The sequence below is a fragment of the Orcinus orca genome, chromosome X, assembly GCF_937001465.1.
Source record: "Orcinus orca chromosome X, mOrcOrc1.1, whole genome shotgun sequence".
Lineage (NCBI taxonomy): Eukaryota > Metazoa > Chordata > Mammalia > Artiodactyla > Delphinidae > Orcinus > Orcinus orca.
This window is the reverse complement of record NC_064580.1, coordinates 8595820-8617202: the sequence shown is the minus strand read 5'-3', so window position 1 is coordinate 8617202 and position 21383 is coordinate 8595820. Positions and strand designations below refer to the sequence as shown.

General features: G+C 45.8%; 2 protein-coding genes across 3 annotated transcripts in view; one reads left to right on the top strand and one right to left on the bottom strand.

Annotated features, from left to right (window-relative positions):
• Positions 1 to 4312: 4312 nt before the first annotated feature.
• LOC101283199 (holocytochrome c-type synthase) lies at positions 4313 to 14925 on the bottom strand. Its single transcript, XM_012531498.3, has 7 exons — positions 14767 to 14925; positions 13835 to 13969; positions 10572 to 10723; positions 9604 to 9752; positions 8758 to 8877; positions 6647 to 6733; positions 4313 to 6033 (listed from the first exon to the last, which is right to left on the bottom strand). Exons 2-7 carry the CDS (start codon positions 13935 to 13937, stop codon positions 5835 to 5837), a joined length of 810 nt encoding a protein of 269 aa, XP_012386952.1. The 5' UTR covers positions 13938 to 13969; positions 14767 to 14925; the 3' UTR covers positions 4313 to 5834.
• A 208-nt stretch (positions 14926 to 15133) lies between these two features.
• MID1 (midline 1) overlaps positions 15134 to 21383 on the top strand; it is a 677015-nt gene continuing 670765 nt past the window's right edge. For both annotated transcript variants that reach the window (XM_033420193.2, XM_049704925.1), the window contains exon 1: positions 15134 to 15335. The gene's annotated coding sequence lies outside the window, so the exon portion shown is untranslated. The remainder of the gene's footprint in view (positions 15336 to 21383) is intronic.

Below are 21383 nucleotides of genomic sequence, written 5' to 3'. Positions count from 1 at the left end.
CAGTATTTTTAGTGATTCTCCTTTAAACCCTTCTTAATCACTCCTTAGTATGTACAGACTTGGTTTATGCATCGTCTTTTGTTTTGCTTAATTAAGTTACTGACTCTTGGTAGACTGACTACTCGGTTACTAGGAGCAGAGGGGCATCTGTTAGCTGTAGGGACCAGCCAGCACATTGTTTTCCTTTTTTTTCAAGTAGATTTATTGAGCTATAAGTATATACCAGACACGTAACACCTTTAAAGTGTACAATTCAGTGGTTTCCAATCTAGTCACAGAGTTGTGCAACCATCAATTTTAGAACATTTTCATCACCCCTGAAAGAAAACCCTACACCCATTAGCAGTGACTCCCCGTTCCTCTCTCACCCCAACCGTGGCAACCACTAATCTACTTTCTGCCTCTATAGATTTACCTATTCTAGACATTTCTATAAATGGAATCATACCATATTTGGCCCTTTGTATTGCTTAGCATAATGTTTTCAAGATTCATCCACATTGTAGCATATATCAGTGTTTCATTCCTGTTTATGGCTGAATAAGATTCCATTGTATGCATGGACCACAATTTGTTTGTCCAGTCATCAGTTGATGGACTTTTGGGTTGTTTCTAAGCCAGCGCATTTTATAGAGGAAGAGGAAAGCACTGGTTAACCAGGAATTATCTGAAATGTAGTCTTTTAAGAGTGCATCCACTCAGGGGGATCAGCTCGGTGCTTTGTGACCGCCTGGAGGGGTGGGATAGGGAGGGTGGGAAGGAGGGAGACGCGAGAGGGAAGAGATATGGGGATATATGTATATGTATAACGGATTCACTTTGTTATAAAGCAGAAACTAACACACCATTGTAAAGCAGTTATACTCCGATAAAGATGTTAAAAAAAAAGAGTGCATCCGTTGAGGTACTTTATGTAAAAACTAGTTTGAAGTACGTTTTCAAACCACATTATTTTCCCTGAGCTTAAAAATTTTCAGCATAAAACATGGCATAACCCAGTCCATCGAACGTGAGAGAAATAGGCCACATAAAACCTAGAATTCTGGTCAGAAAGGAACCTTCAAGAGAATCTATGGAAAGTGAGGCTTATAGACCTAAAGTGATTGTTCAAATCCGCTAGCCAATGCAGTCTAGACAATGCAGTCTAGAAATGAAGAAGCCCAACACTTTCTCCTTCCCTTCCACTAGCCACCATCTCCAGATTTGAAATGCAACCTAAGAGAGTGAAGGAAAAAATACTTCAATGAAATGACAACTAAGGATGGGATTTTTAAATGAATTAGTGACATAATTCTCTAGTGAGCACTGCAGTTTTCGCCAAATGATTCGTCTGGGTTAATCTAAGCACGAGGCCCTCCCCTGGGAATGTAAAAGGTGAGGGGTGTGAGGACCCAGGCCTGATGCCAAACTGGCCCAGATCGATTAAAGAGAAAACTTATTTTCCATTGGTTGTGGGAGACTTCCCCCTCCCGCCCCGCCTCATATCCACTGGCCGTAAATAAGGATCGGAAAGCTCAGACAGCAACTAGAAGCCATCTGATGATGATGAAAGAAATCAGCCCATTGAGACGAGGTTGAAATTCATCGGGAGAGACGCAATGGACCAGGCACATGCCCAATCTTGCACTTATGGTGGTGAGTCCCAGCAGGGATTCTCTTCCTTGCAGCCAAAAGCAGCCTGATACTATTCCATACCCAGCCACTGAAGAGCCACAGGAACTCATCCCATTAACTTATCCTAAATGTAGAAGGAATAGCAATGCGTATCAAAGACAATTCCGCACAGAGCTCCAAAATGATAACCTTTAAGCATCCATCAGGACTCCACTGTTACTGTGAAATCGCCTCTCTTCTCACAATTCCTAGGTTAGACCACTCAACATGAATAGTTTCTGCAGCCCCTGGCACATGTGACAATGCATCTGTTAAAGCATTAAGTAAAAGCTAATTATAAATGTAAGCCTCATCCCCCAGATCGATACAGGCTCCCCAAGAAGAAACTTGTCTTAGAAACTTGAATTTCCAGTACCTGCTATGATTTCACAAAAACAGTGGCATGCTTGCCACGTGGTGTGTGTTAAAAGCTGGCAGAAAGTGCTGTCAGCTTTCTCTTCAAAGCAAGAGAGTAGAGTACAGAAGCATGAAGTTAGATGTTTTCCACATATACAAATGGCAGAGAATTTTATTTAAGATACTATGGCTTCCCCTCCATTGCAGCAATAAAATGTGTTATTTCTGTTATTGGGGGGGGGTGGGGAAGTGAGATATGTTGCTTTAATATACTATATATCTAAGAAATTATGTAATTTTGAAAATTTTACCTTAAGGAGGAATACGTTGCTTTTGAAATGATCTTTGGTCCATTTCACTTGCAGTAGACATAACACTGTCAATCCATGTTGAATCTGGGTACACGTTAAGTTTCCATGGAGGGATACCTTTGTGATCCTGAGGACACAATGAGCTACATTTCAAATGAGGAAGCACAAGGGCCTAATTATAATCTTTATTTTCGTCGAGTGGATCTGGCGTATTAAGTAAACCGAATGTCACCCTGTTGTGCTTATATCCTTTAGAAGGTCAAAGACTGCTGCTACCTGTCTTTTCCCTTTAGCGATCTTAAATAACGTGAGCTCGCTTAGAGCAAGCAGCTGAGTACCTGCTAATCCTCCACATCAGGAGGAGGCCCTGCCATCCCCCCTCTAGACAGATTCTTCGTGGGAGGAGTCGGAGGGTGGGGATTATTTCTCAGTACTTCTTTTCTTCCCATCCATGCCTTTTCCCCCTTGGTGATGATGAGGCGATGGCTGACATTCTTTAAGCCTTTCCCAGCTGCAGGCTCTAAGTGCTTTCAGGTGGTTTGGGAGGTGATTAGGTCATGAGGGAGGAGCCCTCAGAAATGGGATTAGTTACCCTATAAAAGAGACCTCAACGAGCTCTCTCGCCCTTCCATCACGTGAACAAAACAAGAAGACGCCATCCCTGAACCCGGAAGCTGGCCCTCCTTACCAGACGCCGAATCTGCCAGTGCCTTGATCTTGGACCTTCCAGCCTCCAGAACGGTAAGAAATGAATTTCTATTGTTTGTAAGCCACCCAGTTGATGGTATTTGTAATAGCCATGTGAACAAACAAAAAGTCAGTTCTATTAATTCTTTTTATGGCCAAGAAAGCTGAGGCCCAGAGATACTGAGATGAGTGAAGGGCTGAGTCGTGGCTCTAAGCCAGCCGTCTGCCTCCAGGACACTCGTTCTTTTTTTCTTTTTCTAAAATTGTGGTATAATTAATGCCGTATAATTTCAGGCGTACAACATGATGGTTCGATATCTGTATATGTTGTACAATGATCATCACAAGAAGGCGTTAACACCTGTCACCTTAGAAATTTTCTTTTCCTTTCTTGTGGTGACTTTAGTTATCTACTCTCTTAGCAACTTTCAAATATGCACTACAGTTTTACTAACTATAGTCCCCACGCTGTACTTTGTACTTATCTGCTTTGTAACCGGAGATCCGCCCCGCGCTCGGGCAAGCGCCAACATCAGTGTCAACGTCCTACCTACGAGCTCCGGATTTTGGGTGCTTGTGGCCGTTTGGGATTCCGCATATAAGGGAGATCATATGGTATTTGTCTTTCTGGGTCTGACATTCCACGTGGCATAACGCTCTCAAGGTCCTGCCATGCTGTTGCAAATGGCAAGATCTTATTCCTTATTATGGCTGAATACTAGTCATCTCCCTCACGTTTTCTTTATCCACTAGGCATACTGCTGCATTTTCATCTGCAGCCCCAGTTTAAACCCTCACCTCGTTTGCTAATCCTTAGCCTTAGATGCAGTAGTTTGTTCTGATTCTGAAGAGTCTATGACTGAAGACTTAGTTTAAAACCCTGGAGAATATCCAAACTGATTTCAAGTTATAAATGAAATCTCCTATCAGAGCAGAGAAGTATTGATCCCTGGATACAATCAAGTATAATTTGGACACCAAGCAGCTCTTATATCCAGGATTCTAGTCTTCTCTCAGAGTGGAGTAATGGTGTACAAACGTGATCTTGTCATCAGGTTCACCTGACAGTTTACTTTAGAGGTGGTTTTTCTCAAGAAATACTAGAACCCTATAAAAGGGGTGATTCCCTGCCTGCGGCTCAATTTTCAGTTTCCAGTTACAATACGTGGTTTCTCATAATAATGCCTTAACCTATGCTTACTCAAAGACACTTAGGACCAAAACACATGCCAACAGTAATTATTTTCCTCAGATTAGAAATAGTTCATCTGTCTGATGAAATAAGTGTAAAGTTACTCTTAAAAGATTTTCAAAACCTGTTAACTATCAGCTTTATTTTCTTTGAAAACACACAAGTATTTTGAAATGTAGAAGAGTTTAGGGTTGTTGGATTTTTAAAACTCCACACAAAAGAGACAAATGAAATTCATACCAAATGGATCACTCCAAACTGCTAAGTCCATCTACTAATTTAACACTACAGCACTCAAATGAAAGGAGTTCATATTATTAACACTTTAAAAAAAAACCCAAAACCACCACCAACAGTCATCTGTAACATGCTGCTGTAAGTTGAACAACCAGTGTATGGATTACTGGTATAAAGAATTTCAATGGCAAACTTAGAGCTCCCTTAAAAAAACAAATGTGAACGGAGACAGTGAGTTGGTGCAACCATTCTACATCTGGGAAAAACATTCTCCTTGTGAATTCTAACAACAGTGGACAAAATATAATCGTGTTTTAGAGTGGGACTGTCCCCAGCACTGCGACTTCAGCCAGACCTTCATGGTTCAGATGAGGCCAAGCAGAGAAGGGCTTCAGGCAGGGGAAGGAATGGGACTCAAGGGTGGGATTAAGTTGTCAAATGCCAGTACAGTGAGGCCCGCTTGCGGGGGGCGGGCAGAGTTACATATCAGAACAATTGGAATTAAAACAAAAATATTTAAAAAGTTAAAACATATACTCCAATGCACGTGCATCATCAAGTCATGGGGGAGCTGAAATTATTCTAGATCAAGGTCCAGTGTGAAAAAGTCACATAAGCGAAAATGTGCAGAGCCAGACACACTTCAGTCTGGCTGAGCGCATTTCCAGTGTGTGACTGCATTTCCTTCAGGGGTCACTACTGTATCGCAGGGACTTTAGAAATGTTGGTGACTTTTTAAAAAGCGTAACAGAACACTTTTTTTTTTTTTTGCGGTACACGGGCCTCTCACTGTTGTGGCCTCTCCCGCTGCGGAGCACAGGCTCCGGACGCGCAGGCTCAGCGGCCATGGCTCATGGGCCCAGCCACTCCGCGGCATGTGGGATCTTCCTGGACCGGGGCACGAACCCGTGTCCCCTGCATCAGCAGGCGGACTCTAAACCACTGCGCCACCAGGGAAGCCCAACAGAACACTTTTAATTGAAACAGTGGACCAGGTCAGAGCTCCTGAGCATCCCGTGGGCTTTCAGATCTACGTGTCAGTATGTAAGAGAAAACAGGGAGGAAAAAAGCAGCTCTCTTCATATTTTAAGCAAAGGTCTTTCTCGGAGGTTGTTCAGACTTTGCTAGATTAAATACACAGGCAATGCTACAGGGAGTGCTTCCCACTTCTCTAAATGGGAAGACGACTTAAAATGATGCAGTATCAACTGCAAGGTGGAAACAGAGCTCAGAAGAGCACGTGCAGAGTGCCCTCTGCTAAGTGACATGTAAGGTGTGATGACCCCCTTGACACTCCCATTATATCAGGAGTGCAATTCAGTTTGGGGAAAGTAGTTTAATGTATTGCTCAGAAAAAAAAAATAGTTTATATATTCCCATGTCTGACAAAGCAGTGGTTAGGAAGTCCAGCGCCACCAGGAGACCTTCACCCTGTCCCACACGGCCGAGAGCGAATCCAGAGCCGGCCGGACGTCCAAGATGGTGAACTGGTAGTCGTGGTTGACCTCGCCACCATCGTAGTAGTCAATGACGTATCTGACTTCTGTCCCGCAACGGTTGACGATCCAGTCGTGCCTGTCAAAAGGCAGCTCGTACCTGGAATGAAAACATGGCGGCGGGGGTTAAAACGCTGGTGGGGTGTTCAGCTCGGGTTTAGGCGGTGAGCAAGGCGGTGAGGCCGCGCGTGGGGAGGCCTGCTCTCGGAGTCCACGTCTAAGGGGAGGTGAGACTCGGAGGTCAGAACAGTCCACGGTGCTGAAGGCAGGTGGGGCTGGAGGGCCGGAGGAGCCCCGATCAGAGGACAGCTTATCTGCTGCAAGGGAATAAGGTCAACGGCGGAAAGACGCCCAGGCCTGGGAGGTCAGCTGAGGTCCTGCAGAAATGCGGGTGTGAGCTGCAAATCCGACTACAAGAGGAGCGCTGACTGCACAGGCGGACAGAGATGGAGCGCGGGAGGAGGAGGGGACAGCTGCGAGAACACAGAAGATGGCTTGGTTCAATCCTGTAAGAATTAGACAGGAAGCAGCCCGCGGCGCCCTGAGCAATCCGCCCGCCAGCGGCCGCCCTGCGGGAGCGCAGGTCTACGGCTGGGCGCCGGTGACGTTTTGGAAGTTAGCACCACAGTTCTTCCACTGTCTGGTTTTGCTGCCAAGAGAAAGCAGACCCTGACCTGAGGAACAGAAAAGAACATGTCTGCACTGAGACTCACCCCATCCAGGAACGAATTCTCGCCCTTGGTGAATACTCTTGCGCTTTCCCTCCAAACCGGATCAGTGATGGACCACAAGGACACTCCCTAGAAATTCCCAAGGAAGAAAACTCTATTAAAATATTTTCTTTCCCTTGAAAAATAGGGTGTTGCAGTTTCTCAATAATACACATTTTTCTGTAGGCATTTTACATAATACCACATTTACAGAGAAAGGTAACTTCGAAAAAATTCAAAGAAATAGCCCTATTCGTTAAAAATTCTGTGCTTTACTTCTGGATCAAGTACGTTTTACTCCCCGCCTTTCCCTCCATACATCTGCACTGCTCTTGGCAGGAGTGAGGAAACAGGGCCTTTCCACATGGGGTGGGGGTACACTCTCAGGAAGGAAAGTGTGAGGCATCGGGCATCACGCTTCGCTTTCACGAAGAGCAGCTGGGGTTTTTTCAGATGAATATACGAAAATCCTATACTCTTCTCTCATTTGAAACCAATAAACAGCCTTTGTGAGGAAAGAAAACTGCTGGCTGATTCCCTAGGAACTAATGTCATCAGTGTTGGAACCATCTCTTTAAGTAACTGCATACAAGCTGACGGAGGGCAAGGTTCTGCCTAGACAGTCCACTCAGCCTCTGGGCAGACCCTGGGCTTGGACGTCCCAGGTGCCCGCCGGCCCGCGCGCCGGCACTGGGGGGTCACGGTAGGCCTAGCACGAGGCACACGGCAGCGGCCCCTGTGGAGGGAGGGGGAGCTCCCGGAGGCCACCTGTCTGGGCAGCTGCTGTCATTGTTGAGACAGGTTTCGGCCTGGGCGGGTCTCTCTAATGAACTGGGAGGGAGCAAAGCACCCCGAGTGTGACGGGGCCCCCAAGCGAGGACTAGCCGAGCTCCTTCCCTTCTCGGCTCTAACGACAGCACACTTTCAGCACAAGTCGCTGCAGACATTCGGAGCCCCCGTCACGAGCCAGCCAGGAGGATGACGCCTGCCTATCCCGGGGAACTGAGAGGGGAAGCGTGGCCAAGTGACACCCAGGGAGTGACTAATGAACTTCAGAGTCCAAGCATGAAAAAACAAACAGCACCTTAAAAATCATTACGTGGATTTTACCCAAGAAATTAATCACTCGCATTTTGCCATGAATTAAAAATGTTAGCCACCGACCATGGCAAAATCTGGCTCCGTGGAGACTCCACCCTCCGCCCCACGCTTCTCCGGGGGAGCCCTCAAACCGCCATCATTCTGGAAATGCTAAGTTTGGGCCTCACCCCAGACTGACTGAATCACAAACCCTAGGGGTGAGGCCCAGCGCTCGGTATTTTAACAAACCCGCAGGTGATGCTGATGCGGCTACGGCATGAGGACCGCGGCCCTGAAGAGACTGATGGCCCATCGCCACTAGCTCACAACTGCATTTGGTTAGTCTCCCTGAGAAAAAGGGCCGTGTGCAAAGATGCCTCTTGATGTCTGCTCCTAATGGGGAGTCAATAAACGCTGCTGAGTGAACAGACAAAACTGGTTTTCCCAGCTCCCTTTGGGCAGAGAGCATTTTAGAATCTCCCAACCCCCATGCTCTGCTTGCAGTGGACTCTGACACTCCTGTTGAGAGCTGCCGTCTACGGCCCCTCCCCTTGAATCTGGGCAGGCGGTCATCAAAGGAGAGGCAGCTTCCCTGCCGCTTTCTGGAACTCTAGCTCTGGGAACCCAGCCACCATGGTGTGAAGAAGCCAAAGCAGCCACATTTAGAGGCCATGGGCAAGTGTCCCGGCCGACAGCTGGTATCACTTACCAGAAGATTCCAGCCCACGGCTGTCAAAGCCACCCCTGACCCCTGGGTCTCGGTGGCTGAGACCCCATGCATCAGGGAGCAGAGACGAGCCATCCCTGCTCTGTCCTTTCTGTACTTGGGACTCACCAAACCCACGAGCATAATTAACTAGTTGCCATTTCACATGGCTGAGCGGGGTGGTCTGGAACAGGCCCACTACCTAAAATGTTTTATCAGAATAGCACATTGTTTGAATAAAATGCTTCTCTATTTCTTTTCATAGAAAGTGGCAATGACATTAGGAAGATGCCGGAAGGATGTTTTTTAAGACTTCAAACAGACTTACGTAGCGTGAAGGGCTTCCCACTTCAAAATTTCCTTCCAGGCCTGCTCATTGTTCTGGTTGTGAATTCTAATGATATTATACATGTCTTTCTGACTAATATCCTCATCCTTCCATGTCCACCTAGGAAAGAACATTTTGGTAAAACCTGACAAATATTACTGAGAATGCCATGTATTCATTTCATTGAGTCACCAAAAATCAGATTTACCCAGATATCAAGGATCCATCTATTTTTAAGGTGACACTTTTTCAATTAGCATCACGGATTCCCTACCTTTCCCAAGTATTTTATATAGTAGTGTTACCTTTTTTTTTTTTAAACTATTACTGGCTATGATGGGTTAATTTTACGATGAGATTAACATTTAAATGGGCAGAGAGTGCCCAGATCTAATAGCTGAAGGCTGAAACAGAACAAAGAGGCTGAGCCTCTGCCAGTAAAAGGGAATTCCTTCTGCCCGCCTGCTTTCCAACAGGGACATCGGTTTTTTTCCTGCCTTAGGACTTGAACTGAAACATCGGCCCTCCTGTGTCTCCAGCCTGCCGAGCAGATTGTAGGACTTCTCAGCCTTCATAACTGTGAGTCAATTCCTTATCACTAATCTCTCTATATGTATAGAAAGACATACACATCCTGTTAGGTCTGTTTCTCTGGAGAATCCTAATACATTGGCCTTGCACTTATATTCTGATGAGTCTGAAAAATCAGTTGATTATTATAAACATTTACTGTACGTCTGGGGGATTAAAAACCTCTTTCACATTTAATTCATCTAAGAATTAAATGTGAAAGACGTTAGATTCACGAGCAAATTTATACCCTCAGTAATGTGCTTACTCACTCACCCTTTCCTTAACATCGCATTCCAGAACATCTGTTCGGAAGGATAAACCCACTTTTTATCTGAATCTGCCCTCGGAATAGATGACTCCTGTCTCACAGTAGATAGTGCAAACGGCTGATCGGGGGCTGGCGTCTGATTAGGTGGTGGCATCTAAATAAAATAAGTGGGTTTTTTAAAAAAAGGTTAGAGATATAAAGTTGAAACAATATACTGAACTACTTCCTAGAAAGCAAGGCATCACGAACACAGCACAGGTTCCCTATTAGACCAGCGACATCAAAGTTGCAGACTCTCAGGTCATCTGGCTGTTTCTCCTCGTTGTTTTGAGTTCTCATAAATGGTAAATGCACGCTGTACTTAAAAATTTGGTCTCTTTCTCCTCAAGGATTAAAAAGTAAAAACTAATACCATGATGGGCAGGAACTGCTACAAATTCCTGGAAGAGAGAAGGTGGGGCTATGTATATACATGTGTGTTTGTATGTGTGTATTTATAGACAGACAGATAGCAGCATACCACTGCTTTCTCGATGGCATTCCACTGCTGGCTGCCACGTGACACTGCACCACCCTTGTCACTGCCGTACAGGCTGGCACCCAGGTGTGCCTTAAGAGGCGCCCCAATCTTGCAGCGTGCCTACGAGGTTTCCCCAGACCACGAACACCTCCGAATTCTAGCTGTGCTCCTAACTGAATTTCCTGCCCTCCTAAAACTCCATCCCAAAAGGCAATGTTCTCTGGCCTGGCTTATTCCTGGTCAGCCCACTCTGGGGCTTCGGGATGGCCCTTTGCTTTCTCAGGTGCTCTCTGAAACTACACTTAGTGACACATTCTAGATTTTCACTGTGGATGGAATATCAGACTTCTTTGTTTTCAAAGGACAGAAGAATCAATCCTAGCAGTTTGTCTTGGAGTCTGTAAAAGCATCTCTGCATAAAAACTTTAGGAAGAGGGGCCGGGCGCGGATTACCAGGTTAGAAGGATCTAGGTTCTCCTTATTCTCAGCCATCGCGCCGGTGACGGGACACTGCACGTACTCGTACGCGCGTTCTTGGTGCGCAGGCACAGAGTCCGTTTTGCTCCCACAGGTTGGGTCAGATGGCTCGGCACTCACTGCACCGCCTGAAATAGTTGAAGGGTAAAAACAGTGTCACCACAAAGGCAGGACATCTGCCTCTCTCATCCTGGGCCCAAAGAGCTGAATGTTTGACTAGTGACCCACCAGCACAGGCAAAGCCAGGTTGCTACTGTTCACAGCTGCCAGGAGTTAAGCTAGTCAACATTCTAACATCCTAAAGACCAGCAAAAGGTTCGATAAATTTACCTGCCCCTTGAAAGAGAAAGGGGTACCCATTGGCTTACTGTGTCATTCCCCTAGTAAAAATAAACCCCAAAGCCTCAGCATTTGCAAGAGAAGCTACTGCCCACACCAGGGTTTTAGTAAGGGGTGGAAGGTAGCTGCTGTGAGCTGCTACAGAGGAACCTCCGTGGGGCCGGGGGCCACATGTGACTGGGTCTCCCTGATTTTCTGTTCCCAAATTCCAGACAAGATCCAACCCCAACCGGGACACAGGAGGCCAGGCTTTCATTACTGAGGCCTTCTCTCAGGGACTGGGGACAGGAGATAAAAAATGAGCAGAGGAGCCTTCAGAAAGGCTACTGGAGAAAAGAATGCCACTCTGCTTGTGCGTTGCTCCAGGACTAAAACAGGGCACAGAAAATTAGCACTTGGCCGAGGTTCTATTCCCTGTCAGCAGATAGCAAGCTTATCAAGCAAGGGCACACATGAAAGAAAACGTTCCACAATCCACGTAGGATCCAGATGCCACTTAAGAGGAAAGCTCTCCAGCTGCAAGAACAGCAGCGGGCAGGGTAGTGAGTGCCCAAGGATCCTGGGTACTGTTGGAAGCGAGTGTGCGGACCCAGAAGGCGGTGTAGACTCAGGAGGTGGGGGGCAGGCATTGGGAGAGCTACGGCCCAGGAAGACAGCGCTTGTGTAAAGGAACCCTTATCTTAAGCAGCAGCAGTTGGCACCAGGAATACACTGAATGCTGGGTGCCCTACACGAAAAAAGATGTTTCCTTTCACTTCCTTTCCTCTGCTTCTCCTCCCAGACCCTCATTCCCTAGGACCTTGTACAGCTGTCTCCTGAGGGGTAGAGGGAGACTTGTTCCATCTCCTCTCCTCGCCACCATTCCAAGTGCCAATCTTCTCTGGGCCACTGGTCCCAGCTGGGTGTTGCAGAGAAAATCCTGTTTACATTTTTCATATTATATAACCACTAGCCCCTTCGATCTCCTACAGATACCTACATTCTTTCCTAATGCAAATTCAGCTGACGGCTCTCCTGGATACACAGCGAATGAAATCAAACCGTACACAGGGCTCTGTGATTTCCTGGGGATGCTCAGAGCAGGCACACACCTGTTTCGTCCAAGTCTGCCTCCATTCTTTCCTGTATGAAGAAACCCCAGAAGAGCACTGGACTGGTCCTTATCCAAGGTCCCAGAATTTTCGCTGGCTTTGCCATTTACTAGCTGTGTGACTTGAAAGTTTCCTTAACTATAAAACAGGGGGAAAACCTACCATGCAGGATTATGAGGATGAGAATGTAAACTCCACTAGGCAAAGGATTTTTGTCTGTTTCGGACACTGCTGTTCTCTCAGTGCAAAAACAAACGCACAAAACCCATCAGTGCCTGGCACAGAGTGGGCAGGGAGCAAATCCTTGCTGACTGACGGAGGGAATGAACAGCTATAACTGTTATATAACAGCTATAAAAGCTATAACTGTTATAACAAGGGAGTGTCAGCACTCAGTAAGCATGCAACACTGCTTCCTGCCCTCACGTCTTAAAACAAGAAGTCACACGTCAGGTGAATTCAGGCCATACTTTTACATGGACAATCTAAAGCGGAAGGTGGACCGATTAAAAATGAAAGCATTTCCATTCTCCCCTTTGCACTTAAAAAATGAACAGCAAGTCCATCATACAATGACTTTTTTTTTTTAAGACTTTTTTTTTTGATGTGGACCATTTTTTTTTTTTTTTGCTGTACGCGGGCCTCTCACTGCTGCGGCCTCTCCCGCCGCAGAGCACAGGCTCCGGATGCGCAGGCCCAGTGGCCACAGCCCACGGGCCCAGCCGCTCCGCGGCACATGGGACCCTCCCAGACCGGAGCACGAACCCGCGTCCCCCGCATCGGCAGGCGGACTCCCAACCACTGCGCCACCAGGGAAGCCCGATGTGGGCCATTTTTAAAGTCTTTATTGAATTTGTTACACTATTGCTTGTTTTATGTTTCGGTTTTTTTTTGTTTTTTTTTTTTTTTTTTGCAGTATGCGGGCCTCTCACTGTTGTGGCCTCTCCCGTTGTGGAGCATAGGCTCCGGACGCGCAGGCTCAGCGGCCATGGCTCACGGGCCCAGCCGCTCCGCGGCACGTGGGATCTTCCCGGACCGGGGCACGAACCCGTGTCCCCTGCATCGGCAGCCGGACTCTCAACCACTGCGCCACCAGGGAAGCCCTATGTTTTGGTTTTTTGGCCGTGAGGCATGTGGGATCTTAGCTCCCCGACCAGGGATCAAACCCGCACCCCCTGCATTGGAAGGCGAAGTCTTAACCACTGGGACTGCCAGGGAAGTCCCGGCAATGCCTTAGTTTTACACAGAGAGTACTCCAACGGATGGAGGAGTAAAGCTGTCTTAGTAAAGAAAGACAGCGAGATCTAGACCAGGGTTTCTCAGCCTGGGCACTCTTGACATTTGGGGCCTCTGTTTTAAGGGCTGCACTGTGCATTGCAGGATGTTTAGCAGAACTCCTGGCTTCTACTCATTAGACACACCCTCTTCTCTCAGTTATGACAAAGCAAAAATGCCTCCAGGCGTTGCCAGGTGTCCTGCAGGGTGAGGGGGGGGAGAACCGCTTAAGTAGACAATGGCAAACTCTGGGGGTGGGGGCTGATGTATGGGAAGAATCCCTACACTCTCATGCACTATCTCCATCATCACACTAACCCTGTGAAATATCATTATTATATCCTCAGCTTACAGAGGATGGGTGGAGACTTAGAGAAGTAACTTGTCTACAGTCACATACTTGTAAGTAACAACCTAAGGAGTGAACCCAGGTCGCCTCACTCCCAGGCCTAGGCGCCTCACCAGCATGCTGTACTGTCTCCTGAGGATTCTTTTGAGAATTCTCGTTTTTTTCCTAGACAAAGGGTAGATTACCTTTCATTTTCCCTTCATGCATTGGGCATCCCGAAGGCGGGGCTGCTGTCTGATGATCTGACGTCTGAACTGCAACATCAGGGGTAGATACAGACAAACCCATGGTTGGAATCGCAGTGTTGAATCCAAGCAAGTCTAAATTCACAGGTGCCAGAGCAAAGAGATAGATTAATGCTGATGCCTGGGCTCCAACTACTCCCTTAGTGTTTTTTGGGTTTTTTTCCCCCCGCTACGCGGGCCTCTCACTGTTGTGGCCTCTCCCGCTGCGGAGCACAGGCACCGGACGCGCAGGCTCAGCGGTCATGGCTCACGGGCCCAGCCGCTCCGCGGCATGTGGGATCTTCCCGAACCGGGGCACGAACCCGTGTCCCCTGCATCGGCAGGCGGTCTCTCAACCACTAAGCCACCAAGGAAGCCCCCTTAGTGTTCTTAATCTGGCCAACGCTTGTTTCTCCTCCTCGTCATCCTTATGGAAATGTGCTGGGCAGGGACGCCACTTCGCCCTCCACTTCGCCCTCGAAGTGGAGCTTTAGCATATCACCCACTTTGGGAAATACTAGTGTGAAATCTACACCACCTCTGGGGACACGTTTCTAAGGGTGTGCGGATTTTGGCGGTGACGTGAGGAGGTCCCTGAGAAGTCATGTCACAGCGAGGGGGTGTAGGCCCGGGGTTGGGGAGAAGGGGGTTCTAGGTGGTGATCCGATGGGAGAAAGGAAGCCCACTGAGTCCAGATTAGACCCCCGGCCCTGGAGCTCAGCGAGGGTCTGGGAGTCTGGGAAGGGTATGGCGTAGAAAAAAAGATAAAGGAAGAAAAGGACAGTAGAGGGCAAGGAGCGGCCAGAGTCTTCCTGGCACGGTCCCCGCGCGTGCTACCGTCGAATCCCAGGATCTCAGACCCCCACGGCCTCAGCCAGCCCGCCCCTCCGCACCTGACTCCGGTCCCGGGCTCCGGCCCCGCCTCTAACCGCCAACTCCGGCGCGGAGTGGCAGCGACCCGCCGGCACCTCCTTCCCCTCGCTCGGTCACCGCAGGTTGCCCCGGTCACTGCCGGCTCTCTTGCGCGCCGCTACTTCCTCTTCCGAAGGCGGAACTTCCGGGCGCGTGGAAGGCGGGCACGCGGGCTGAAAGGGAAGGGCTTCCGTCAATCACGGAGGAGCAGGCCCCGCCCTCTCCTTCCTCGGCCTATAAGTGCGAGTGTCCCTCCCCGGCCCCGCCCCTCCTGGCCAGAGCGGGCAGAGAGAAGCTTCGGCTGGACCAGAGACTTACCGTAGAGTGACGTTCTCTGCTGTAGCTGCTTTAGGCTGCGGAGGCGTTGCTTTGGAAGAGTTCGTTTTAAAATTTCTATCTTTTAAATTGTATCCCGTCAGTTTTAATTATAGTAATGACTCAAGAAACATCAGTAGGTGTGCAGAACTGTGGCCGACTCTGGAGATCTAAAAATGAACAAAACAAGGTCCCGGCTCCCCAGGTCTTCTTAACTGGGTGTGTGGATTTGAAGGTTTGTATTTTCACTTGCCTGTAACAGAAATTTAGCATTTTTTTTTCCTTCAGGAAGGCAGGCAACAAATCCTAGTAGTGTTAGCTATATGTGGCACTGATAGCACTCACAGAGAAATAATGTCACATATGATTGTTATTTCTGTCTCAAAATACTATTCATCACTACTTTGAAATTAAAGTAAGTTTATCTTGTTTTTTAAAGTGTTAATAAGAAGCATATGTCTTTCTGTATCACCGTAGTGGATCTGTGAAGTCTCTTTCCAGGAATCGCCCTCTGCCTAAGAGAACTGCTTCAAGCAAAATCACATTCCCTCTCTGGGGACAGGTTGCTGCCTCTGAGTCGTCTCTGCAAGGGTACCTAAGCCCAGGCCCCTAGCCTCAAGCGCGACAACTCAGAAGGGCCATCCCAGCTTCAGAGCTGCTCCTAGGGTCAGCTGAGGCTTCCACTGTGACTGCATCACAGTTCCATTTCTCCTTTTGCCCTGTCTTTCTATCACTCTCTCGAAGCTGTTCATGAGAACCTTTTTTTTTTTAAGATGTTGGGGGTAGGAGTTTATTAATTAATTTATTTATTTTTGCTGTGTTGGGTCTTCGTTTCTGTGCGAGGGCTTTCTCTAGTTGTGGCAAGCGGGGGCCACTCTTCATTGCGGTGCGCGGGCCTCTCACTGTCGCGGCCTCTCTTGTTGCGGAGCACAGGCTCCAGACGCGCAGGCTCAGTAGTTGTGGCTCACGGGCCTAGTTGCTCCGCGGCATGTGGGATCCTCCCAGACCAGGGCTCGAACCCGTGTCCCCTGCATTAGCAGGCAGATTCTCAACCACTGCGCCACCAGGGAAGCCCCATGAGAACATTTGTATGCACAAATCTTGTGGAGTCTCAGCCTTTTTAATAAGTGTAATTGTTATTTAGGTTTGGTGAGGCCGGCAGATTGGGAAACAACTACCATTAAAAAGGTAGTTTATTATACTCACAGATCCCAAGAGATGGAGGACACACCACACCGTGGGGCGCCACACGTGGAGGCGCTGGGGTTGATCACGAGGCAGGAGGAGAGAGGGGGACTGTGGGCATGAGCCTTTATTATGGTTTCCATAAGAAGGGATGGGCAAAGCAGGGCAAGCAGGTTTAGAATTGGCTAATTGGAATAATTTCAGCAGGCTCTGGAGCATAGGGGCTGTCCCCAGTTGTTTGGTACCTGGCCCTGGGGTGATTAGGGCAGGTGGATAGTGGCCCCGAGTGTGACATCCCAGAAAGGGAGGTGATTGGGGGGTGTGAGCTTAGATGCTGAAGTCGGGGAACTGACCAGCCTCTAGCCAGAGCGTCAAAACTGGATCAAGACAGCATTAAAAAAAAACTCTGTTACATTGGTGTATATTTCCTGGGGGAACCTAGCCTAATCTGTTTTTTAAAATATGTTGATAACTATATTTCAACATACAGTAGACCCTAGAACAACACGGGCTTGAACTGCACATGTCCACTTGTATGCAGGGTTGTTTGTTTCCCCCCCCCCCCAGTAAATACTACAGTACTACACCATCTGGGATTGGTTGAACCGCGGATATGGAGGGTTGCCTATGGACGTGAGCTTCTTCGAATTTGGGGATCCGTGGTGGGTTCTGGAGCCAGGCCCCCTCTGATACTGAGCAGCGACTGTAATTGGTTTCTTTTGTAATTTCTTGTATTTTATTTTATGCATGTAAAAATATTATTCTGAGAAGATACAGACTTCACCAGATTCCAAAGGGTCACATGGCACCAAAAGGGCAAAAGCCTTTGGTAATTGAAGAGACAGGCATGCAAACAAGTAACAATATTTACATGTCAGTATATGTATGTGCAGACTATTCCTGGCCAAAAAGGAAGAAGTGACTATTGTGAGGATGATGTGCAGGAAGTGGGTGGAAGGGAAAGTGTAAGTAACAAGAATGCTTTATAGAGAAGGAGCTGCTAACGTCGCGTGTTACAGGAAGAGTGGTAGGTGGGTGAGAAGACTGGCAGGACACCTTCGACCCCAATTTCCACTCTCTGAATTGTTTTGTCTTGTTTGTCCCTCCACATTCCAGGTAACACGCTAACACCAACATGCACACACAAACACATCCCTCCCGTCTGCCAATAGTTATAAACAATTTTGGATAAATCACGGTTTAGTATTTATGTTATTATGACTCTAAAAATATTCGTAATGACCAATGATGAAATTTTTTCTTGTATAACTTTTCCACTAGAATTTAATACTTGCCTTGTTTTTCCCCTTTGTGTAGTTTTAAATGATTACCCGTCAGCATTGTAAATCTCCTCTCAATGCATTCAAATATATCAACTACTCTTTATGTTTCCTTTTTTGGTTTTTTTTTCCCTTGGGTCCTCACTCTTGAATAAACACCTCACCTCTGCCACTGCCCAGTTCTAGACTGTTTGGAAATGACTTCTGCCCATTGTCTTCCTGGGACTTGCTGTCAACCTTTTCCTGCCCTGTGCTGGATCTCTGGTTTTTGGATACCGTGTATTCTTCTTTGCATTGTTTTGGGAGCACATCAGTTTTTGAGGTCTGGAAAATCAAAAAATGTCTGTTTTACCCTCCCACTTGACTGCTAGCTTGGATGTATAATTCTAGGTTTAGAGACATTTCTTTCAGAATTGTTAAGTGATTGCTTCATCATCTTCTAGTTCCCACTGTTGGTGTTGAGAAATCAGATGTCATTTCTTTTTTTTCTTCCTCAGTATTTTTAACATCGTCTCTTTCTTCCAGTGGCCTGAAAAGATGTGCCTTGATATAGACCTCTTTGCTTTCACTGGCTTGGCACCGGAAGGGACCATTCATTCTGGATACTGATATCCTTCATGTTAGGGATATTATCTTATATTATTAATTTTCTTAACAACTTGCTCCCCTCCTCTTTCTTCATTCTCTCTTTTAAGTAACTTCTATTACTCGTATGTCGGATTCCCAGACTGGCAGTCTCATTTTCTATCAGTTTTTCATTTTGTTTTATTTTTTAGGATATTTTAAAAATTTCCCATCCATTTTATTAGGTTTATTTCTGCTCATGTATGGAATTTCCAAGACATGTATGTATTTATTTTTATGTATGTGTATGTGTGCATTTGTGTGTGTGTATATGTGTGTGAGTATGTGCATGTGTGAGTATGTGTACATGCACATATACAAGGCAGTGTATACGGGTTTGCCAATCCATGGTAATGTGATATGAACTGCTGCTGTCAGACCCAGGGTTTAGCAGAGAGGAAAAATTGAATCTCTTTTAGAGTTACAAACAGAATTTATGACTGGTCCTGGTAAAATTAGTCTCCTTTCCAAACCTGCAATTACTTACGTTTACAGTGTTGCTTTTGTTCTCAGAGCTCTCACAATTCCTCATCCCTTGCACAATTCTCATTTCCCATAATTCCATTTCTCCTATAATTCCCCATCTCTTCCACAATTCTCCATTCTCTCTCACAATTCTTTGTTCTCTGATAATATTCTGACCTCTTTCACAATTCCCCCATTTCTTCCCCAATTCCCCCCCCAATTCTGGTTTTTTCCCACAGTTCCCTGTGTCTCCCACATTTCTGTGTTCTTTCCCAGAATTCCCCATGCCTCCCACAATTCTTTATTCTTTCCCTCAATTCCCTGTCTCACTCACAATCTGTCTTTTCCCACAATTCTCTGCTTCTCCCATAATTCCTTTCCCACAGTTTTTGTGGTGGAGGGGTTGTTTTAATTGTTTTCTTAATTGAGATATAGTTGATGTATGTTATATTAGTTTCAGGTGTACAACATAATGATTTGATATATGTATATACTGGGAAATGATTACCACAATAAGTCTAGTTAAGATCCATGACACACTTAGTTACAAAATTTTGTCTTGTGATGAGAACTTTTAAGATCTACTCAACTAGTGACTTTCAAATATACAACACGGTACCATTAACTACAGTTGCCATGCTGTATATGACATCCTGAGGACTTACTTATTTTATAACTGGAAGTTTGTATCTTTTGACCACCTTCACCTATTTCACCCTGCCCCCAACCCCCAGCCTCTGGCACCACTAATTTGTTCTCTGTATCTGTGAGTACATTTTTTTAAGAGTCTACTATAAGTGAGATCACATGGTATTTGTCTTTCTCTGTCTGACTTGTTTCACTTAGTATAGTGCTCTCAAGGTCTTTGCATGTTGTCACAAATGATGGGATTCCATTCTTTTTATGGCTGAATAATATTCCATTGTATACAAATACCACATCTTCTTTATCCATTCATCCATTGATAGGCAGTTAGTTTGCTTCCATGTCTTGGCTATTGTAAATAATGTTTTAATGAACGTGGGGGTGTGTACATCTTTTCAAGCTAGTGTTTTCATTTCCTTTGGATAAATAACCAGAAGTGGAATTGCTGGATCATGTGGTAGTTCTATTTTTACTTTTTGAGGAAACTTCATGCTTTTTTCTTTAGTTGCTACATCAGTGTACATTTCCACCAACAGCACACGAGAGCTTCCTTGTCTCCACACGCTCATCCTCATTTCTTGTCTTTTTGACAGTAGTCATTCTAACAGGTGTGAAGTGATATCTCATCTGGGTTTATTTGCATTTCCCTGATGATTAGAGATTTTGAGCACATTTTTATGTACCTGTTGGCTATCTATATATCTTCTTTGGAAAAATATCTACTCAGTTCCTCTTCCTATTTTTTAGTTGGATTGTTTGTTTTTTGCTATTGAGTTCTTCATATATTTTGGATATTAATGCCTTATCAGATATATGATTTACAAATATTTTCTCCCCTTCGGTAGGTTTCCTTTTCATTTTGTTGATAGTTTCCTTTGCTGTGCAGAAGCTTTTGAGTCTGATGTAGTCCTACTTGTTTGTTTTTACTTTTGTTGCCAAATCCAAAAAATCATCTCCAAGACCAATGTCAAGGAGTTTACTGCCTTGTAAACTTGTAGGAGTTTTCTAGTAGGAGTTTTATGGTTTCAGGTCTTACTTTTAAGTTTTTAATCCATTTTGAGTTAATATTTGTGTATAGTGTATAATAGTGGTCCAGTTCAATTCTTTTGCATGTGGCTGTGCAGTTTCCCAACACCGTTTATTGAAGAGACTGTCCTTTCCCCATTGTGTATTCTTGGCTCCTTTATTGTAAATTATTTGGCCATGTATGCATGGATTTATTTCTGGACTCTCTATTCCATTCCATTGATCTATGTGTCTGTTTTTATGCCAATACCATACTGTTTTGATTATGGTAGGTTTGTAATATAGTTGAAATCAGACTCTGTAGTGCCTCCAGCTTTATTCTTTTTTCCCAAGACTGCTTTGGCTATATGGGGTCTTTTGTGGTTCCATACAAATTTTAGGATTGTTTGTTCTATTTCTGTGAAAACATGCCATTGGATTTTTTTTCTCTTTCTTTTTGGCCACACCACGTGGCATGCGGAATTTCCCCTACCAGGGATCGAACCTGTGCCCCCTGCAGTGGAAGCGTGGAGTCTTAACCACTGGACCGCCAGGGAAGTCTGAAATGCCATTGGAATTTTGATATGGATTGCATTGAATGTGTAGATTGCTTTGGGTTAGTATGATCATTTCAACAATATTAATCCTTCCAATCCATGAGCATAGAATATCCTTCCCTTTGTTTGTGTTTTCTTTGATTTCTTTAATAAAAATCATATATTCGGTTGGCCAAAAAGTTCGTTCAGTTTTTCTGTAACATCTTACAGCAAAACCCGAATGAACTTTTTGGTCATCCAGTTTTCAATGTTCAGGTCTTTCAACTTCCTGGGGACTTTATTCCTAGGTATTTTATTCTTTATGTTGCAGTTGTGAATGGTAATGTTTTCTTAATTTCTTTTGCTGCTAGTTCATTATTAGTTTATGGAAATGCAACTGATTCCCACAATTCCCTGTCTCATGCACAATTCTCTTTTCTTTCCCACAGTTCTGTGTCACTCCCACAATTCCACATGGATTCCACAATTCTGTTTTATCCCAGAGTTCTCCATCTCTCCCATAATTCCACATGTCTCCTACAA